Genomic DNA, 17,102 nt, shown 5'->3' with positions numbered 1-17,102 from the left:
CAAACCAACCAATCATCGCGCGGCTTACCTCACAAGGCCCGCTTCCCCGGCGCCGCTCCAGCCAATTAGAGGCCAGCCGGAAGCGGCGCCCTCTGACCCCGGGGCCGGGCGTGAAGGGGGCACTCCCGCCGCCTCCTCCTCCGCCGCTCCCGCTCCGGCTCGGGCGGGTGCTGAGGGAGGCGCCGGGAGAGGACCGAGGGATCCTGGAGCTGCTGAGGCGGCCGGAACAGGTGGGGAGATGGGAATAAGAGGGAATTGTGGGAGGGTCTTGGGGGTTTTGGGGGTCCTGGGTGGAGTCTGTTGGGGGCTTGGGGGTCTGGGGAGGGGTATTGGGTGGGGGGGAGCCCGAGGGTTCCTGGAGGTGTCAGGGAAGCTCTGGGGAGGGGTCCTGGGGCATTGGGGGGGGAGGGGGATCTGGGGGGCTGTGGATGGGTGCTAAGAGGGGTCTCGAGGGGGAGGTCGTGGAAGGGTCTTAGAGGGTTTTGGGGAAGAGTCGTAGGAAGGTTCTGGGAGGGTCTGGGGGGTCCTGGGGTGTTGTGGGAGGAGTTTTGGGAAGCCTGGGGGGGTCTGGGGTTGGTTTTGGGGACGGGTGTGGGGGATCTGCGGATGATCCCTGAGTGGGCTTGGGGAGGGGTCGGGAGGGAGGCTTTGGGAGGGTCTTGGGAAGGCTCTGGTGGGGGGGGGGGGTCTCAGGGGACATCCTGGGCTGGGCCTGATTGGGGTCTGGGGGCTCTCAGGGGGGTTCTGGGGGTCTTAGGAATATCTGGGGGGGGGTCCTGGGGGGATTTAGGGGTTCAGGGTGGTCCTGGGCCAACCTTGGGAGGGGGGTTCTCGTGGGTTTGGGGTTCCTGGAGGGGGTCCTGGGGGAGATTTGGGAGTCCCAGGGTGTCCCAGGCCCATCCTGAACCGGGGTCTGGGGGTTTCAGTGGGAGGGGGCACAGCAGGGGTTCCCAATCCCTGCTTTTGGGGGGGTTACCCATGGTGCCCCCTCCCCAAAAAGCTCCGAGGGTTTCCTGAAGTGGCTCCTGTTCCCCCGGCCGGTGCCCCCTGATCCAGGACGGCCCCAGTGAGTCTGGGGGGATTTTGGGAAGGATTTTGAGGCGGCTTTTTTTGGGCTTTGTGGGATTTTGTTGGGAGTTTAGGAGGAATTACTGAAATTTTGGAGAGTTTTTTTGAATTTTGGTGGGTTTCACTGGGATTTTGAGGGATTCTCTGGGGTTTTCAAGGAATTTATTGGGATTTTTAGAGGATTTTGTTTGTAGTGGAACTTTGAGGAGCTTCAGGGTTGGGGGGCTCTGGGGTTTTCCCCGGGTGTGGGGAGGGCTGAGAAGCACCAAAATCTCCTTAAAACCCCCCAAAGTCCCAATAAAATCTTCAAAATCCAAATTAAATCTTACAAAATCCCATTAGAACACCCTAGAATTTCAATAAAAGCACACAAAATCTCTTGAAATCCCAACAAATCTCTCAAAATCTCAATTAAACCCCACAAATCCCCTCAGAAATGTCCCCAAAACCACAAAAAGTCCCACAAAATCACCCCAAGATCCAAAGAAATCCTGGCAACACCCAAAAAGCCCCACAAGAACCCACCAAAATCCCCCCAAAAAAATCCCAAAAGAACACACACCCTCAAAGAATCCCACTAAATGCCCCCCAAATTCCAATAAAATGCTCTCAAGACCCCTAAAAGTCCAATAAAATCATGAAAAATTCCAGACTCCAACAAAATCCCCCCAAAATCACAGTAAAATTAAAAAAGCCCCCAAAAATTAAATAAACCCCCAAACACCTCTAGAAAACAACCCACCAAAGCACCAATAAAACCCCCCAAAATCCCAAAGAATTTAAATAAACCCCCAAACACCTCTAGAAAACAACCCACCAAAGCACCAATAAAACCCCCAAAATCCATACCCCTCAAAATTCTGCAACTCCCCAAAAACCCATTAATTCTCTTCCCAAAAAAACCCAATAAATTCCCCTAAACTCGCAAGAAAATTCCCCAAAGCCCAGGAAAGCCCAATGTCCCCGGAAACCTTCCCAAAATCTTCCCAAAACCTGGAGGGATTTGGAGTGATTTCAAGCCTTTTAGCGTGGATTTTAGGATCCTTTGAATGATTTTAGGCTAAGTCTGGTGGGTTTTAGGGTGGATTTTAGATCCCTTAGGATGATTTTAGGGCTATTTGTATAGGGTTTAGGCCTGTTTGCATGATTTTAGGATAAACTGGGCAGTTTTGGGATTTTGGGTCCCTTTGGCCGATTTTAGGCCCATATGGGTGAATTTTAATGCTGTGTGGGTGATTTTAGGTCTCTTTTGGTGATTTTGGGCCCATTTGGTGAGATTTTTGGCTTCTTTGGTTAATTTTAGGTCAAACCAAGTCTTTTTAGGGTGATTTTAGGTCCTCTTGCGTTGGTTGCAGGCATGTTTGGGTGATTTTAGGTCCCTGTGGGTGATTTTAGTAAAAACCAGGTGGATTTTTGATGGAATTAGGCACATTTGGGTCATTTTAGGCAAAACCAGATACTTTCAGGGTGGATTTTAAGCCCATTTTGGAAATATATGGTGATTTTAGGCCATTTTGTGTGGGTTGCAAACCTCTTTTAGTCCCATTTGGTTGGGTTTTATTCCCCATTGGATAATTTGAATCCCGTTTGGCTGAGTTTAGGCCAAACCTGGTGGATTTCAGCTGCATTTGAGGCCCTTTAGGGTGATTGTAGGCCCAATTGGGCCCTTTTAGGACCGTGTGTCTCCTTGGCCCGGCCCCTTTCCCCTCACGGTTCCCGCCCTTTCCTCGCCCCCTTTCCCCTCAGGGTTCGGCCTTTGGGAATGGGGGAGGAGGAGGAGGGAGGGAGGAAGAGGTGGAGGGGCAGCAAGAAGCAGCAGAGGAAGAGATGAGGGGGGAATCGCTTGGCCCTGGCAGTTCCTGAACTCGCTGCAGCCCCGGGAGCATCGCCCCCCATCCCGCAGGTGCCCGGGGAGGGGGAGCTCGGCCCAAATCTGCCGGGGGGTGCCGGGTTTGGGGTTTTTTGGGGGGGATGTTTGGAGCTGGCAGGGCTCCAAAGCCGAGCCTCAGATGGGCCTTGGGGGGACATCGGGGGTCCCCGGGAGGTGTTTTTAGGGGGTCCCGGTGTGGGTGGCGGCAGAGCCCCGGCGGGGGCGGGGGATGCAGGTCCCCCCACGGTGGGGGTTGGGCTCTGCCGGGGCCACGTGGGGACAGCGCGGGAGCGGCGGCACCGGCAGGGGGACCCCGGTTTTGGGGAGCCCCTGGAGAGCCGCGGCTTCCCTGAGTGGGAGCCTAGAGAGAGGAGAGCCCCAGAAGGGCAAAGTGGGGACCCCGAGATGGCGGGACCCCTGGGATTGCTGGGACCCCAGTGGGTGGGATAGCTGGGAATGGGGTTCGGGTTTCCTGGAAGTGGCTGGAAGTGGCTGCTCCCACTATGAGCCCAATTGCTCCCTCCATTTCCAGTTTCCTCGGCACTCCCAGTATGGGCCCAGTCACTCCCAGTCCTTCCCTATGATGATGCAGTTTGCCCCTAGCAAGATCCCACTTGCTCCCACTTTCATCTAGTGTGTTCCCAGTTCTCCCAGTTGCCCTAGCATAGTCCTAGTCATTCCAGTATGGTCCCAGTCTCTCCCAGCTTGGCCCCAGTCACTCACACTTGCCCCCAGCATGGTCCCAGATCCCCTAGAGCATTCCCAGCCACTCCCAGTTTGGTCCCAGGCACTACTTCCATGGTGTCAGACACTTGCAGTATATCCCAGGTACCCTGAACTTTCTCAGAGTTATTGCCAGGCACTTCTAGTTACCTCAGTGAACTTCATGGTTTACTTGCCCCTGGTTTTATCCCACTTGCTCCCAGTTCTTGTAATTACGTCCCCAGTTGGCTCCCAGCATGGCCCTAGTAGCTCCCAATAACCCCCAATCAGGGTCCAATGACACCAACTCTAGTCACTCCCAGTCACTCCCAGTCTGATGTCAGTTGCCCCAGTGTGATCCCAGTTGTTCCCTGTCAATGCCAGAGTGACCGCAGTAGCCTCCAGTATGATCCCAGTGAATCCCTGTCTCTCCCAGTGTATCCCAGTCATCTCCAGCATGTTCCCAGTTGCTTTCAGCACAATTCTAGTTGCCCACAGCCACTCCTAGTCAATCCCACTTTGATTCCAGTCCCCCTCAGTATGATCCCAGTTGCGTCCAGCATAGTTCCAGTATTTCCCAGTTCCTACAAGTATGATCCCATTTGCCCCTAGAATAGTTCTAGTCCCTCTGAGCATGGTCCTTGTCGCATCCAGTGTCCCCCAGTGTAGATTCAATCACTTCCAGTTTCTATAGAGGAGTCCCTGTCATCCCCAGCATGGTCCCTGCTGTTCCCAGTGTTGTTCCAGTTATCCCTAGTATGGTTACAGACACTCCCAGTTGCCCCAGTGAGGGTCTAGTTACTTGAGAATTTTCCCAGTTGCCTCCAGCATGATTCTAGTTTTTGTCTGTTGACCAAAGTGTAGTCCTAGTTGCTTCCAGTATGATCCCAGTTGTGGTCTCGGTCCCCTCAGCATGGTTCCGGTACCTCCTAGTTGATCCCAGTTGCTCCCAATGTGTCCACATTTCCTCCCAGTAGCTCCCAGTAACCCCCAATCAGGTTCCATTCACACCCATTGTAATCCCAGTGGCTCCCAGGATGATCCCAGTAGGACCTATAGTCACTGCCAGTATGGTTCCAGCCACTCCTAGTATGATCCCAGTTGCATCCAGTGACTCCTAGGTCCTCCCAGTATTATTCCAGTCATGCCCAGAATAACTCCCTGTAACTCCTAGTGTGGTCCCAGTAGCTCCCAGTCACCTCCAGTATGGTTCCAGTCATGGCAAGCAACTTTCCAGTCACTCCTAGTCTAATTCCAGTAGGATCCCAATCACTCTTACATCCTCTCAGTACTATTCTACTTACTCCCAGTATGATCCTAGTATGACCCTGACATGGGCACACCTCCTGCCATTATCACTTAGCATTTCTCCAGTTGCTTCCCTTTACCCCCACTACGGTTTCAGTCTCTCCCAGTATAACCCAGTTGGTCCTAGCACGTTCCCAGTCACTCCCAGACGCACAGAGTTGCTTCCAGCCTGATCCCAGTTGCTCACAGCCACTCCCATTCACCCTCCGTGCAGTCCCAGTTGCTGAAAGTATGATCCAGTATGATCCCAGTCTGCCCCAGCATGAGCCCAGCTGCTTCCACTGTGATCCCAGTAGGATCCCAGTTGCCCCCAGCATGATTCCAGTTTCTCCCCGTTCCTCCCAGTGATGCCAGTTGCACCCAGTTGTCCCTAATATAGTCGTAGCCACGCTGTGGATGATCCCCGTCACTTCTAGCATGGTCCTGGTCATGCCCAGTTGCTGCCAGTGCAGACCCAGTCACCCCCATTCACTCCCAGTTGCCCACATTGTTGTCCCAGTTCTCCCCAGCATGGTCCCCGTTGTTCCCAGTGTGGTTCCAGTCACCTCAGTATGGTTACAGACGCTGCCAGTATACCCCAGTTGCTCTCAGCAAGGTTGTATTCGTTCCCAGTCATTCCCAGCTGCCCCAGTAAGTTTCCAGTTATCCCAGTAGAGCCCAGTCTCTCCCACTGATGCCACTCCTGGCATTCCCCACCCCTCTCTGCATTCTCCCCTCCCAGATCTCCCGAGAGGAGCCCCAAGGGCTGGCAGTGCCCAGGCAGGGTCCCCAGCACGGCCCAGTTTGGATGTGCAGCCCCCAGTTTGCCTCTCCTTTGGCCCGGGCCGGGTTGCCCCCGCCCGCAGCGGCTGGGAGCAGCCGAGAGCCCCGCGCTGCCCATCCCGACCTGTCCCGGCTCCATCCCCGCTCCAGCCGCGGGCTGCGAGGGCTGCGGGAACGGAGCACCGAGGGTGTCCGGGCTGCTGGGGGAGGAGGAGGAGGAAGGGAAGGGGAGGAGTGGGAGGAAGAGAAAGAGGAGGAACAGAGGAGGATCAAGGAAAGGAGAAGGAACCACGATGTCAAGCACTCCCTAAATTTGCAGCCCCGACTTGTGGGATCATCACCCCCCCATCCTGCAGGTCATAGGGAAGGGGGATCTTGGCCCAGATATTCTGGGGGCTCCGTGGGTTGGGTTTTTTTGGGGGGAATGTTTGGGGAATGAAGAACTGTAAAGCTGAGCGGAAAAGGCCCTTTTTGGGGACACTGGGGGGTTCCGGTGGCAGCTGGCGGCAGAGGCAGCCTGGAGGAGCAGAGCCCTGTGTCCCCCAGGAGCCCAAAGTGGGGAGCCCAAAGAGGGGGGAGCGCCGCCATTGGTGGGACCCTCAAGAGCCTGGAGAGGGGCACGGTGGGCTCCTTGGACCCCCTGCACCCCAAAGCAGAGAATGAGGGGAGAAGGGACCCTGGGACCCCAAAAACCCCCAGCATCCCGAAAAATGGGAAGACCGAGGAGGGGAAAACTTTTTGGATTCCTGGGATTCACAGCAGCCTGGGGAGGATGGGGACCGAGGAGAAGGGAGACCCATATGAGTGTGACCCCCAGCAGCTGAGACAGGGAGGAATCCCTGAAGACCAAAGGGGAGAGACCAGAATGGGGAACTTCTGGGAGGCTTTTTCAGGGCTGAGTCTTGGTGTTCTGGAGGATTCTATGGACCCCAGATGCCCAATGACTTCCAGAGACGGACTTGAGCAGAGGGACATTCAAACTCAGTGTGCTCATCACTTGTTTTTCCCCAAACCAGGATTTCCCGTTCCCAACCCTTGGCTGGATGGAGAAGGAGGGTGCAAGGACAAGACAGATGCCACAGAACACCCAGGCAGGTGAGGAGGAAGTCAGTGCCCCTTTCCCCCTCTCTCCTGCTCCATCTCCCAGCCCAGCACGGCCCCCAGCTGCAGGACAGCCCTGCTGCTGACGCCGTCCTGCTGGGGGGGATCTCCTTCTCCTACCCTGCGGCACGGGGGCAAATCCCATCCTCTCCTTGTCCTTCTTTCCCCAGACAAGGAGCTGCAGATGGAGGCCAGAGAGGACAAATCCCTGTGGCAGAACCTCGTGGAAGAGGCCGTTTTGAGCAGCTCCACGGCACAGGAATCGAAGGGGAAAGAAAAGCCCCGGAGATCCCGCACAAGGAGGGGCTGCAAACGCAGATCATGGGGATCTGAGGGGGAAAGACCCAACCCGGGCCAGGAAGGCGGCCAGAGATCGAGCCAGAGCTCAGAGCTGGTGGTCCATGAGCAGCTGCATGATGGAGAGAAGCCCAACAAGTGCTTGGAGTGTGGAAAGAGCTTCAGCCAGAGCTCCAGCCTGATTCAGCACCAGAGGACCCACACAGGGGAACGGCCGTATGAGTGTGGGGAGTGTGGGAAGAGCTTCAGAGCCAGCTCCAGCCTGATCCGCCACCAGATTATCCACACTGGAGAACAACCCTACGAGTGTGGGGAATGTGGGAAGAGCTTCAGCCTGAGATCCACCCTCATCCGTCACCAGGTGATCCACACTGGGGAGAGGCCCTATGAGTGTGATCAATGCAGGAAGAGGTTTCAGCTCAGCTCCAGTCTTCTCGTGCACCAGCGCACGCACACAGAGGAGAAACCCTTCCGCTGCCCCGACTGTGGTAAGGGCTTCAGGCAAAATGCCCATCTTGTCGTGCACCGGCTCATCCACACTGGGGAGAGACCCCACGAGTGTGAGGAATGTGGGATGAGCTTCAGCCGGAACTCCCACCTCATACGCCACCGGAGGACCCACGAGGCCCCATGGGGAGTGGAAGTTCAGAGCTCCACTGATCACCAGACCACTGGAAGCCTGGTGGAATGTGGGAAGGGCTTCAGCCAGCGTGCCAACCTGTCCAGCACCAGAAGATCCACACTGGGGAGAGGCCCTACAAGTGTTCAGAATGTGGGAAGGGGTTTCGCATCAGCTCACATCTCCTCGTGCACCTTCGGCTTCACACAGAGGAGAGGCCCTTCCACTGTCCCGACTGTGGGAAAGGATTCATGTACAACTCCATCCTCATCATCCACCAACGGATTCACAGAGAGGAGAGGCCCTTCCGCTGCCCCGACTGCGGGAAGGGATTCAAGCACAAGTCCGCCCTCATCACCCACCGGCGCATCCACACCGGGGAGAGGCCCTACGAGTGTCCTCAGTGTGGGAAGAGCTTCTCACAGAACTCAGCCTTGACCAAGCACCAACAGAGCCACCAGTAAGGCAAGCCCTGCAAGTGCCCCGATTTCAGGATGAGCTTCATACGCTGCTCTAACTCCATCCCCCACTGGAGGACCCTCGTTGGGAAGAGCCCTGGTGACCACGTTCCCTGTGTTCCATGTTGGGAAGGCACCTAGCTAGTTATCCTTTTGTTTTGGCCTTCATTTTCTTCTGATTCATCTTCATCCCTTAAAAACAGGCCTGAAAAGAAAGAAACTGATCAAAGATATCTAGTCCCCATTTCACAGTTGTTTGAGAGGGAATTTAGGACTTGGGGACATAATCTTGAGGATTTATGGGTTCTGGGAGAATTTTGGGCAGTGTTCCCCATTTCTTTGCACTGCAGAACCAAGAGGGATTGATCTGTCTCCTCAAAACAACTCAGTCCCACTGAAAACCATACAGTTGTACCCCAAAAGGGCTCAATCCCAACTCAAAATTGCTTGTTCCCTCCTCAAAAATCTCAATTGTATGGCAAACTCACTTGATTCCACAGCCGCCTTGGTGAGAAGGGGTTGGAAGGAGATTGGGAGAAGTGGGATCCCAGTTTGGAGCAGTGGATAGGGATTGTGTGGGGCTGGGTGGCTGGGATGTATTTGATAGTAAATAAAACTTTCAGAGTTACTGATTTCTGTCCCATTCATTTTCATTCAGTTGCAGTTCTGTTTGCAGAGTGCCCCCTTCTCAGCTGACTGTGTTTGTGTCCTCCTTTCTCTCCTGCTTCTCTTTGCCTGCTCTGTTTCTCTCTCAGTGCCTCACTTGAGCCCCTGAGCTGCCACCAAAGACCCCGCCCTGATTTAATTCCCAGTCCACGAGCTGCAACAGCCATGGCTGAAGTTCTGAAGGCTGGCGGTGAAATGTCGCTGTAAGCTCTTGCTCTGCTTGGCTTTCGGCCCCTTCTTAAGAGCTTTGCCTTCGAGGGCAGGAACACCTTTTCCTCAGTGGGAACTGGAATTCCAGACCCTTGGAGTGTGTGCCATGCAGAACCATACAGACTGGGATCATGTGGACTGGGATGGCTGCACCAGAACAATGCAAACTGAGGCAGTCCCACCCTCCCCAGAAACCCCTCCCAGTCCCTCCCAGTCCTGCATGGGGGCATAGCCAAAACTCTCTGGAGTGAACACAGAGGTCCTGGATTGATCCCGGTGCCAATCCCATTCCCAAGTTTTGGTCTCAGTCTCCATCCAGGAGCGCTCCCAGTGTCAGTCTCAGTCCTGGTCCTGGTCTCAGTCTCAGTCTCAGAGCACTCCTGGAGCACTCCCAGTGCTGATTCCTGTCCTGCTGTTTATCTCAGTCTCAACCAGCTGTGCTGGTCCCGGTCCCAGTTTGCGTCCCAGACGGTGCCAGTCTCGGTGCTGGTGCCACTTCTGGTTTCAGTCCCAATCTCAGTCTCGGTCTCTGAATTGTCCTGGTTCTGGTGCTGGTTCCAGTGCCAGTCTCGGTCTCAGTCCTGCAGTGCTCCAGCCAGTCTCTCCTGGTCCCAGTCCCAGAGAAGTCCTGATGCCAGTGGCAGTCTCAGTTCCAGTCCCGGTCCTGGTCCCAGAGCACTCCCAGTTACAGGCCTGGTTCTGAAGCACTCCCAGTAGCAAGTCCCAGTGTCGGTCTTGGTCTCAGTCTCGGTCCCAGTGCCAGTTCTAGTGCTGGTTTCTGTTTTGGTCTCAGTCCCAGTAATGGTGCCTGTCCCAGAGTGGTGCTGGTCTTGGTTCTGGTGTCAGTTCTGGTCCCAGTCTTGGTCCCAGTCCCTGAGATTTTAGGCCCATTTGGGTGATTTTAGGCCAAGCTGGGCAGGTTTAGGGTGGGTTTTAGATCTCTTGGAGTGATTTCAAGCATTTTAGTGTGGATTTTAGGTCCCTTTGGATGTTTTTAAGCCCGTATGGGTGGATCTTAAGCCTGCACGGGTGATTTTAGCCCCCTTTTCTTGGTGATTTTGGTTTCAGGATTCAAACAGTGTTGTCTTTACCCACAGCTGTTCCTTCAGCTGGATTGGGAGGGCATTTTGGCCTCTGGACCCACACTTTGGCTCCATTATTAGGACTGCTGGATCCAAATCCTTCATCTCCAACAACAGTGAACATTGGAGGTGCATCTCCTTTTTTCACAATTGTTTTTAAAACTGCAGTATCAATAACTGTGCTATCCTGTCATGGAGTTGAATAATCACACCTTATTCACAATTGTTTAGTGACTTTAATTACATTAATTACTTAAATTCCTCCTTGATAATCTGCATCAACTCCTCCCATGACATGAACGCTTTTCAAAGCCAAGCTCCAGCGAGGAGTTATCAAACCAAAGTGTCTTGGAGGAATTGGAACTCCTGTGTCAGTATTGATAACTCTCATTTGCTTTTGATTTATCCTAATTAATTATAATGCATGAAGGTCCAGCCCTGCAGCCTCTAGGGGCTGTCAGGGGCAACCAGACCCAGAATAATTTCTCAGGAAGTTAAAGTGTCACTGTCCATGGTTGTATTTGGAAATGTGGTGCAGCCATGCACATCCAGGGGGTCCCTTGTACCCTTGTGAGAGGTGTAGAGCACATCTGTGAGATGGGTTCTCCATGGGGGCAGGTTCTCATCTCCTTTTTTCAACTGTTCTTTGGACAACCCCTTTACCCACTCAATCAATCCTGCAGATTGTGAATAGTCTGGTGTATGAAAAACCCAGCAAGTCTTAATCACTGTATTTTTCACAGGAACAGACAAAGCATTCCACGTCACAGTATCAGGAAACCCCATAAAAATAGCCAATTTCATCTGTTCCTCCTTTATTTGTTGTATGCAATCTCACAAAGTTTACCACTGACATTCAGGTCCTGGCCAATGCTTTTCTGTAGGATATTTAGTGCTAGATCCTTGAGCAGCCACAGGTGGTAAATCAGAATTGTCAGCATTATTTCACATTATTATTATTTTATATATAGATAAAGATCTAGATAGAAACATAGATTTAGATAGACATATTGAGAGATAAAAATATATGTTTATAAATATATATTAAAATGTTGTATTACATACGTGTATATAGTTATTTATTATATTAATATTCTTTCACTTGAAGAAATTAATACAAGCTCAGGATTAAAGACTTCAGCTGTCACTCCATGTGAGAGTGTTCCAACAACCGTTCCTTCTGTTGGTGCTTTTTACAATATGCTGTTAACAGAATTCATCCTCATCTTTACCTATTCACAAGTTGTTTTCCTCTCAGGCTCGCCTTAAGTTAAACAAATAATTCCAAGGGCTTGAAACTAATGCTCAGTTCTTTTGGGGTAAAATCTGGCTGACTTCGGGTCACACCCGGGCCAATTCCCACAACTCCCCCTCTCTGTTTTCTAACAAAAATGGAACTGAAAGAACTTTGCAAAACTCTAAAAACATCCAAACAAGCATGGAACAACCACCACCACCACAACAACAACAACCAAGAAAACCAACAACCCTGTCTTGACTAAAGACATCATGCAACCCTTCAGTCTCCAGCATTAGAAGAGTTTATTCAACCAGTCTTTGTTTTCCACTTGAAGCTTCTTGAACCCTCCCCTCAGCACTTGAATCCTCTTGTGGATTGACTTGCTGTGGCTAGAGAGGTTCATGCAACACATTCCCTCAAAGTCCTCACAGCTGTGCTCATGTGCCAAAAGTAGGAAGTCTATTGCTGCCCTGTTCTGCAAGGTGGCATGTCTGATGGTATCCAAGTCTGACAGCAGGCCAGCACTGGTTTCCTTACTTAGCAGGCACCCTAGATGGTCTAATTGTCCTAATGTCAGCATTCAGGAACAAATAATCACTGAATGATTATATGCAGGTGCTTTTATTGAAGAGCTCTGGGTGTCAGGGGTACAGACCCAAATCTGACTCCAACATGGGGTCAGGATGAACATGTTTTTATACCCTTATTGTTACATAACTACATACTAATTATTAAACTTATATTGTTCTATTGTATACATTGATTTCATCCAAGCATGGATTTTTGTAATTTCCATCAAACCCCCCCAACATAGTTTCTCATGATTCTTGTTAAGATGAAACAATAATTATATCCAATTACCAAACAGTCATCACATCTAACAAGGACTCCCTGCCCTGGAATTGTTCCCCTGTCTCGCTTCCTGGTGTCCCCTGTCCAGGATTCCCCTCTTCCTGCTGTCACCCCACTTGCTCGCCAGCCGTTCCCATGTCAGCATGCTCGTCTTGTCCTGCTCCAATCCCAGTCCGAATCTCATTCCCAGCCTCATTCCCCTTCCCATGTTCTCTACCTGGTTGCCATTCCCGTATTCCTAGTCCCATATCCCCTATCCTGTTCCCTTATTCCCAGTCCTGCATTTCTTTATTCCGTGTCCCATTCCCATAGTCCCATTCTCACTCCCCTATTCCCGTTTCCAATCCTGATCCCATCTCCCTAATCCCCATCCCATATTCTCGCTCTGGTTGCCGTTTTCAAACTCTGTGTCCCATTCCAATATTGCCATCCCCAGTTCCATTCCAGGTCCTTCTCTGTTTTCCCTGTCCCGTTCCCGGTCCTTGTTCCCATTCCTGATCCCATTCCCAGGCTCTGTCTTGTATTTCCAGTCCCATTCCCAGTTGCTTATTCGCAGTCCATGTCCCCATTTGCAGTCCTGGTCCCTGTCTCTTATTTTGAGTCCCATTCCCAGTTCCAGTCGCTGTCTCCATTCTTGGCCCATGTCCCCATTCCCAGTCCCTGTACCCATTCCCAGTCCTGTCCCATAGTCCCAGTCCCATTCGCAGGGCACAGCGCGGCTGCTTTTGAGTGTCGGTACAGCCCGGGCCGGGCTGGGAGCGGAGGAGCAGCGGGAGGAAGAGGAGGAGCGGGAGGAGCCCCAATCCCACGCGCTTTCCCCGCTCAGGCTGCAGTTCTCCCGGCTCCTGCTGCATCGCCCCCTCCAGGAGTCACAGGTGAGCGGGGAGGGCGAGCTCGCCCCACATCCATGCGGGGGGCAGCTGGGAGGGTATTTTTTGCGGGACACCGGGCGTTTGGATCTCGCTGGACCCGAAAGCTGAGCCGGAAATGCCCCTGCAGGGATCTTGGGGGAGGTCCCACGTGGCGATCGCCCGGTACCGGCGGGCACAAGGGGGATGGATATTGGGTTTGGGGATCCCCGGGAGAGCCGGGGGGGAAACGCGGGAGCCCCGGAGCGGGGAGAGCGCAGAGGGGTGATCCCGGAGTCGGGGGACAAACCGGCTGCCTGGAGGGGTGGAGGAGGCTGGGGATGAGCAGGCTCTGGCTCCCCGAGGCTGAAAAGGACGCTGACTTCTCCAGCGGCACTTGGGCAGCGGGACCATCAAATCCTACTCGGTAAGCCTTGTTTTCCCCCCAAACCAGGATTTCCCAAACCTTGGCAGGATGAAAAAGGAGGCTGCTGTGAGGAAGAGGAAGATGGCCCAGAAGCCCCAGGCAGGTGAGGAGGAAGAAGTCAGTGCCCCTTTCCCCCTCTCTCCTGCTCCATCTCCCAGCCCAGCACGGCCTCCTGCTGCAGGACAACCCTGCTGCCAAAGCTCTCCTGCCAGGGATGCACTGGGGCATCTCCTTGCCCTTCCCTGTGGCACAGAGGCAAATCCCATCCTGTCCTATCCTTCCTCCCCCAGAGCAGGAGCTGAGCATGGAGAGCAGGGAGGACAAATCCCTGCAGCAGAACCCGGTGGAAGAGGCCGTTTTGAGCGGCTCCACGGCACAAGAACCCAATGGGGAGGAAAAGCTCCAGAGATCCCGCACGAGGAGGGGCTGCAAACGCAGATCACAGGGATCTGAGGGGGAAAGACCCAGCCTGGGCCAGAGATGCAGCTGGAGCTCAGAGCTGGAGCTCAGAGCTTCAGGATGGGGAGAAGCCCCACAAATGCTCGGAATGTGGGAAGAGCTTCAGCCAGAGATCTGACCTGATCATCCACTGCAGAATCCACACGGGGGAACGTCCCTATGAGTGTGGGGAGTGTGGGAAGAGCTTCAAGGTGAACTCCCAACTGACCAGACACCGGAGGATCCACACAGGAGAACGGCCCTATGAGTGTTCCCAGTGTGGGAAGAGCTTCTGCGAGCATGCCAACCTGATCAAACCCAGAGGAGCCACACAGGGGAGAGGCCCTACAAGTGTGGGGAGTGTGGGAAGAGCTTGAGCCATATCTCCAGCCTGATCTGCCACATGGTAATCCACACAGGGGAGAGGCCCTATGAGTGTGGGCAGTGTGGGAAGAGCTTCAGAAGAAGCTACGAACTGACCAGACACCAGAGGAGAAACACAGGGAAACAGCCCTACAAGTGTCCCGAGTGTGGGAAGAGCTTCTGTGAGTGTGCTGACCTGATCAGACACCAGAGGACCCACATGGGGGAGAGGCCCTACGAGTGTGATCAGTGCAGGAAGAGGTTTCAGACCAGCTCCAATCTCCTCATGCACCAGCGCACGCACACAGAGGAGAGGCCCTTCGGCTGCACTGACTGCGGGCAGGGCTTCAGGCACAACTGCACCCTGATCATCCACCAGAGGACCCACACTGGGGAACGGCCCTACGAGTGTGATAAATGCAAGAAGAGGTTTTTGACCAGCTCTAGTCTCCTCCTGCACCAGCGCATTCACACAGATGAGAGGCCCTTCCGCTGCCCTGACTGCGGGCAGGGCTTCACGCGCAACTCCACCCTCCTCAAACACCAGCGCATCCACACCGGGGAGAGACCTTACAAGTGCTCTGAGTGTGGGAAGAGCTTTGCTCACAGTGGAAACTTGACCAGACACCAACAGAGCCACCTCTAAGGGAAGGCCTGCGAGTGCCCCAAGTGCAGGAAGAGCTCCGTGCGCTGCTCCAGCTCCATCCCCCACAGTTGGACCCACCCTGGATGTTCCTCAGTGACCCCCGATGGGCAGAGCCCTGGTGATCTGTAGTTATAGTGATCCATGTTGGGAAGACCCTGCCTGGGGGGCACCACATCCTCCTGGCTCCCTGTGGGCACCTGGAAACATCCACACATCAACATCAGAAATCCCTTGTGGAGAGCAGATTGGTCGACTTCTGACCCCAGAAAAATCTCACTTTTTGCATTTTCTGGTGGCATCAAGCAACATTGAATGGCCTTGGAGGTCTTCTCCAACATAAATCCATTGTTTTAAATCTCTGTGGCACATGGGGATCTATCTTCCACAGCTAAATGGGGACAGACTGGGGCAAACCCCTCATTTTGGATCCAGTGAGGTGGAAACCCCTCCAAAAAAGGTTCTTCCCTCCCATTCAAGCACGTAGATCCTCTGCTGGCAGGGACATGGAAATCCTTTTCTGGCCTTGAAATGAAAAGGTTTCTGTTCCCTTTGAGACATATGGTTAGAAATCTATTTCAAGTTTTGGTGAATTGAATTATTTAGTCTGCATTGAATTATTTAGTCTGTAGAGTGTATTAATTTGCTGTGCTCATAGCTCACAAAACTGCCTTAAACGAGATGAAAGGAATGTGAATTTCCAAACTAGGGGAAGATCAGAGAGGCCGCCTGGATCTTGAAACAAGAAGGAAACCAAAACTGAGGCTGCAGGAGAGGGAGGGACAACCAGAGAACTAATTGTAATGTGAAACTACTAAATGAATATATGTGAACCTATTGTGAAACTTAATGCATATGCAACAAGTTAGGGGACAGAGGGGAGGTCTGGACTCTGGGGGTGCACATGCCCTTGGAAATTATTCCGCTTGTGCCTGGTGTTGTAATAAACAAACAACTTTTTAACTTTAAATAGTGGAAGAGTCTTCTGTCCATGCACCACCTTTGAAAGCCTTGAAATTGGGGTAAAAATAAAGATGTTGAACTAGGGCATGGATGGGGAGATATGGGAACATGGCCATGGATGAGGATATGTGAGGAACAATGACATATGGGGGAAATGGATATGGGAGACAGATCCATGGATGGAGACATGGCCGTGGATGAGGATGGGGGAACACAGACATGGATGGGTGCACATGGGGATACAGCCCTGGGTGGGCACATGAGGGGATATGGATGGGGACATGAATTGGGACAGCATCAATGCCACCACAGTGCCACCATCACCTTCATCTTGGCCGTGGCCAAGCGCAGCCCAATGCAGTTCCTGCCACCATGTCCCCTCTGTCACCACTGCAGTGTCCCAGCTGAATGTCAGCACCCAGAAGGGCAGGACGGGTGACTTGTTCAGCTGCTGACAAGTGGCACCCCAAACACCAAAGGGGAGGGACAAGGAATGGGGAACTCCTGGGAGACTTTTTCAGGCCTGAACCTTGGTGTTTGGGAGGTTTTTCTGGAGCCCAGATTGCCAGTGACTTGTAGAGATGAACTTAGGGCAGAGGGACCTTCAAAGTAAATGTGCTCATCCCTTGTCTTCCCCAAACCAGGATTTCTAATTCCCAATCCTTGGAAGGCTGTGAGGAAGAGGAAGATACCCTGGGACACCCAGGCAGGTGAGGAGGCTCCCCTTTCCCCTCTGTCCTGCTCCATCTCCCAGCCCAGCATGGCCCCAGCTGCAGGACAGCCCTGGGGGAATCTCCTTCCTCTTGCCTGTGGCACGGAGGCAAATCCCATCCTGTCCTTGTCCTTCCTCCCCCAGAGCAGGAGCTGAGCATGGAGAGCAGGGAGGACAAATCCCTGGGGCAGAACCTGGTGGCAGAGGCCGTTTTGAGCGGCTCCACGGTGCAGGAACCCAACGGGGAGGAAAAGCCCTGGAGATCCCGCAGGAGGAGGGGCTGCAAACGCAGATCGCAGGGATCTGAGGGGGAAAGAGCCAGCCTGGGCTGGGAAGGCAGCTGGAGATGGAGCCAGAGCTCAGAGCTGGTGCTGCATGAGCAGCTCCATGGTGGGGAGAAGCCACACAAGTGCTTGGAGTGTGGGAAGAGCTTCAGGCAGAACTCCAACCTGATCAAGCACAACAGGATCCAC

The 17,102-nt window shown here is 53.3% G+C and overlaps 1 protein-coding gene and 1 pseudogene across 1 annotated transcript; both read left to right on the top strand.

Annotated features, from left to right (window-relative positions):
- The first annotated feature begins 83 nt into the window (after nucleotides 1–83).
- Nucleotides 84–8,818, top strand: LOC127060483 (zinc finger protein with KRAB and SCAN domains 7-like). Its single transcript, XM_050984065.1, is given in 4 exon segments — nucleotides 84–230; nucleotides 6,727–6,805; nucleotides 6,982–7,827; nucleotides 7,830–8,818. Coding segments are annotated over 3 exon segments (1,260 nt in total). The 5' UTR covers nucleotides 84–230; nucleotides 6,727–6,753; the 3' UTR covers nucleotides 8,192–8,818.
- Nucleotides 8,819–13,046: 4,228 nt separating this feature from the next.
- Nucleotides 13,047–16,044, top strand: LOC127060491 (zinc finger protein 239-like; annotated as a pseudogene).
- Nucleotides 16,045–17,102: the final 1,058 nt, after the last annotated feature.

Source organism: Serinus canaria, chromosome 25 (genome assembly GCF_022539315.1).
Source record: "Serinus canaria isolate serCan28SL12 chromosome 25, serCan2020, whole genome shotgun sequence".
Classification (NCBI taxonomy): Eukaryota; Metazoa; Chordata; class Aves; order Passeriformes; family Fringillidae; genus Serinus; species Serinus canaria.
The sequence above is the reverse complement of the archived record's forward strand: the minus strand, read 5'-3'. Positions and strand labels throughout refer to the sequence as shown.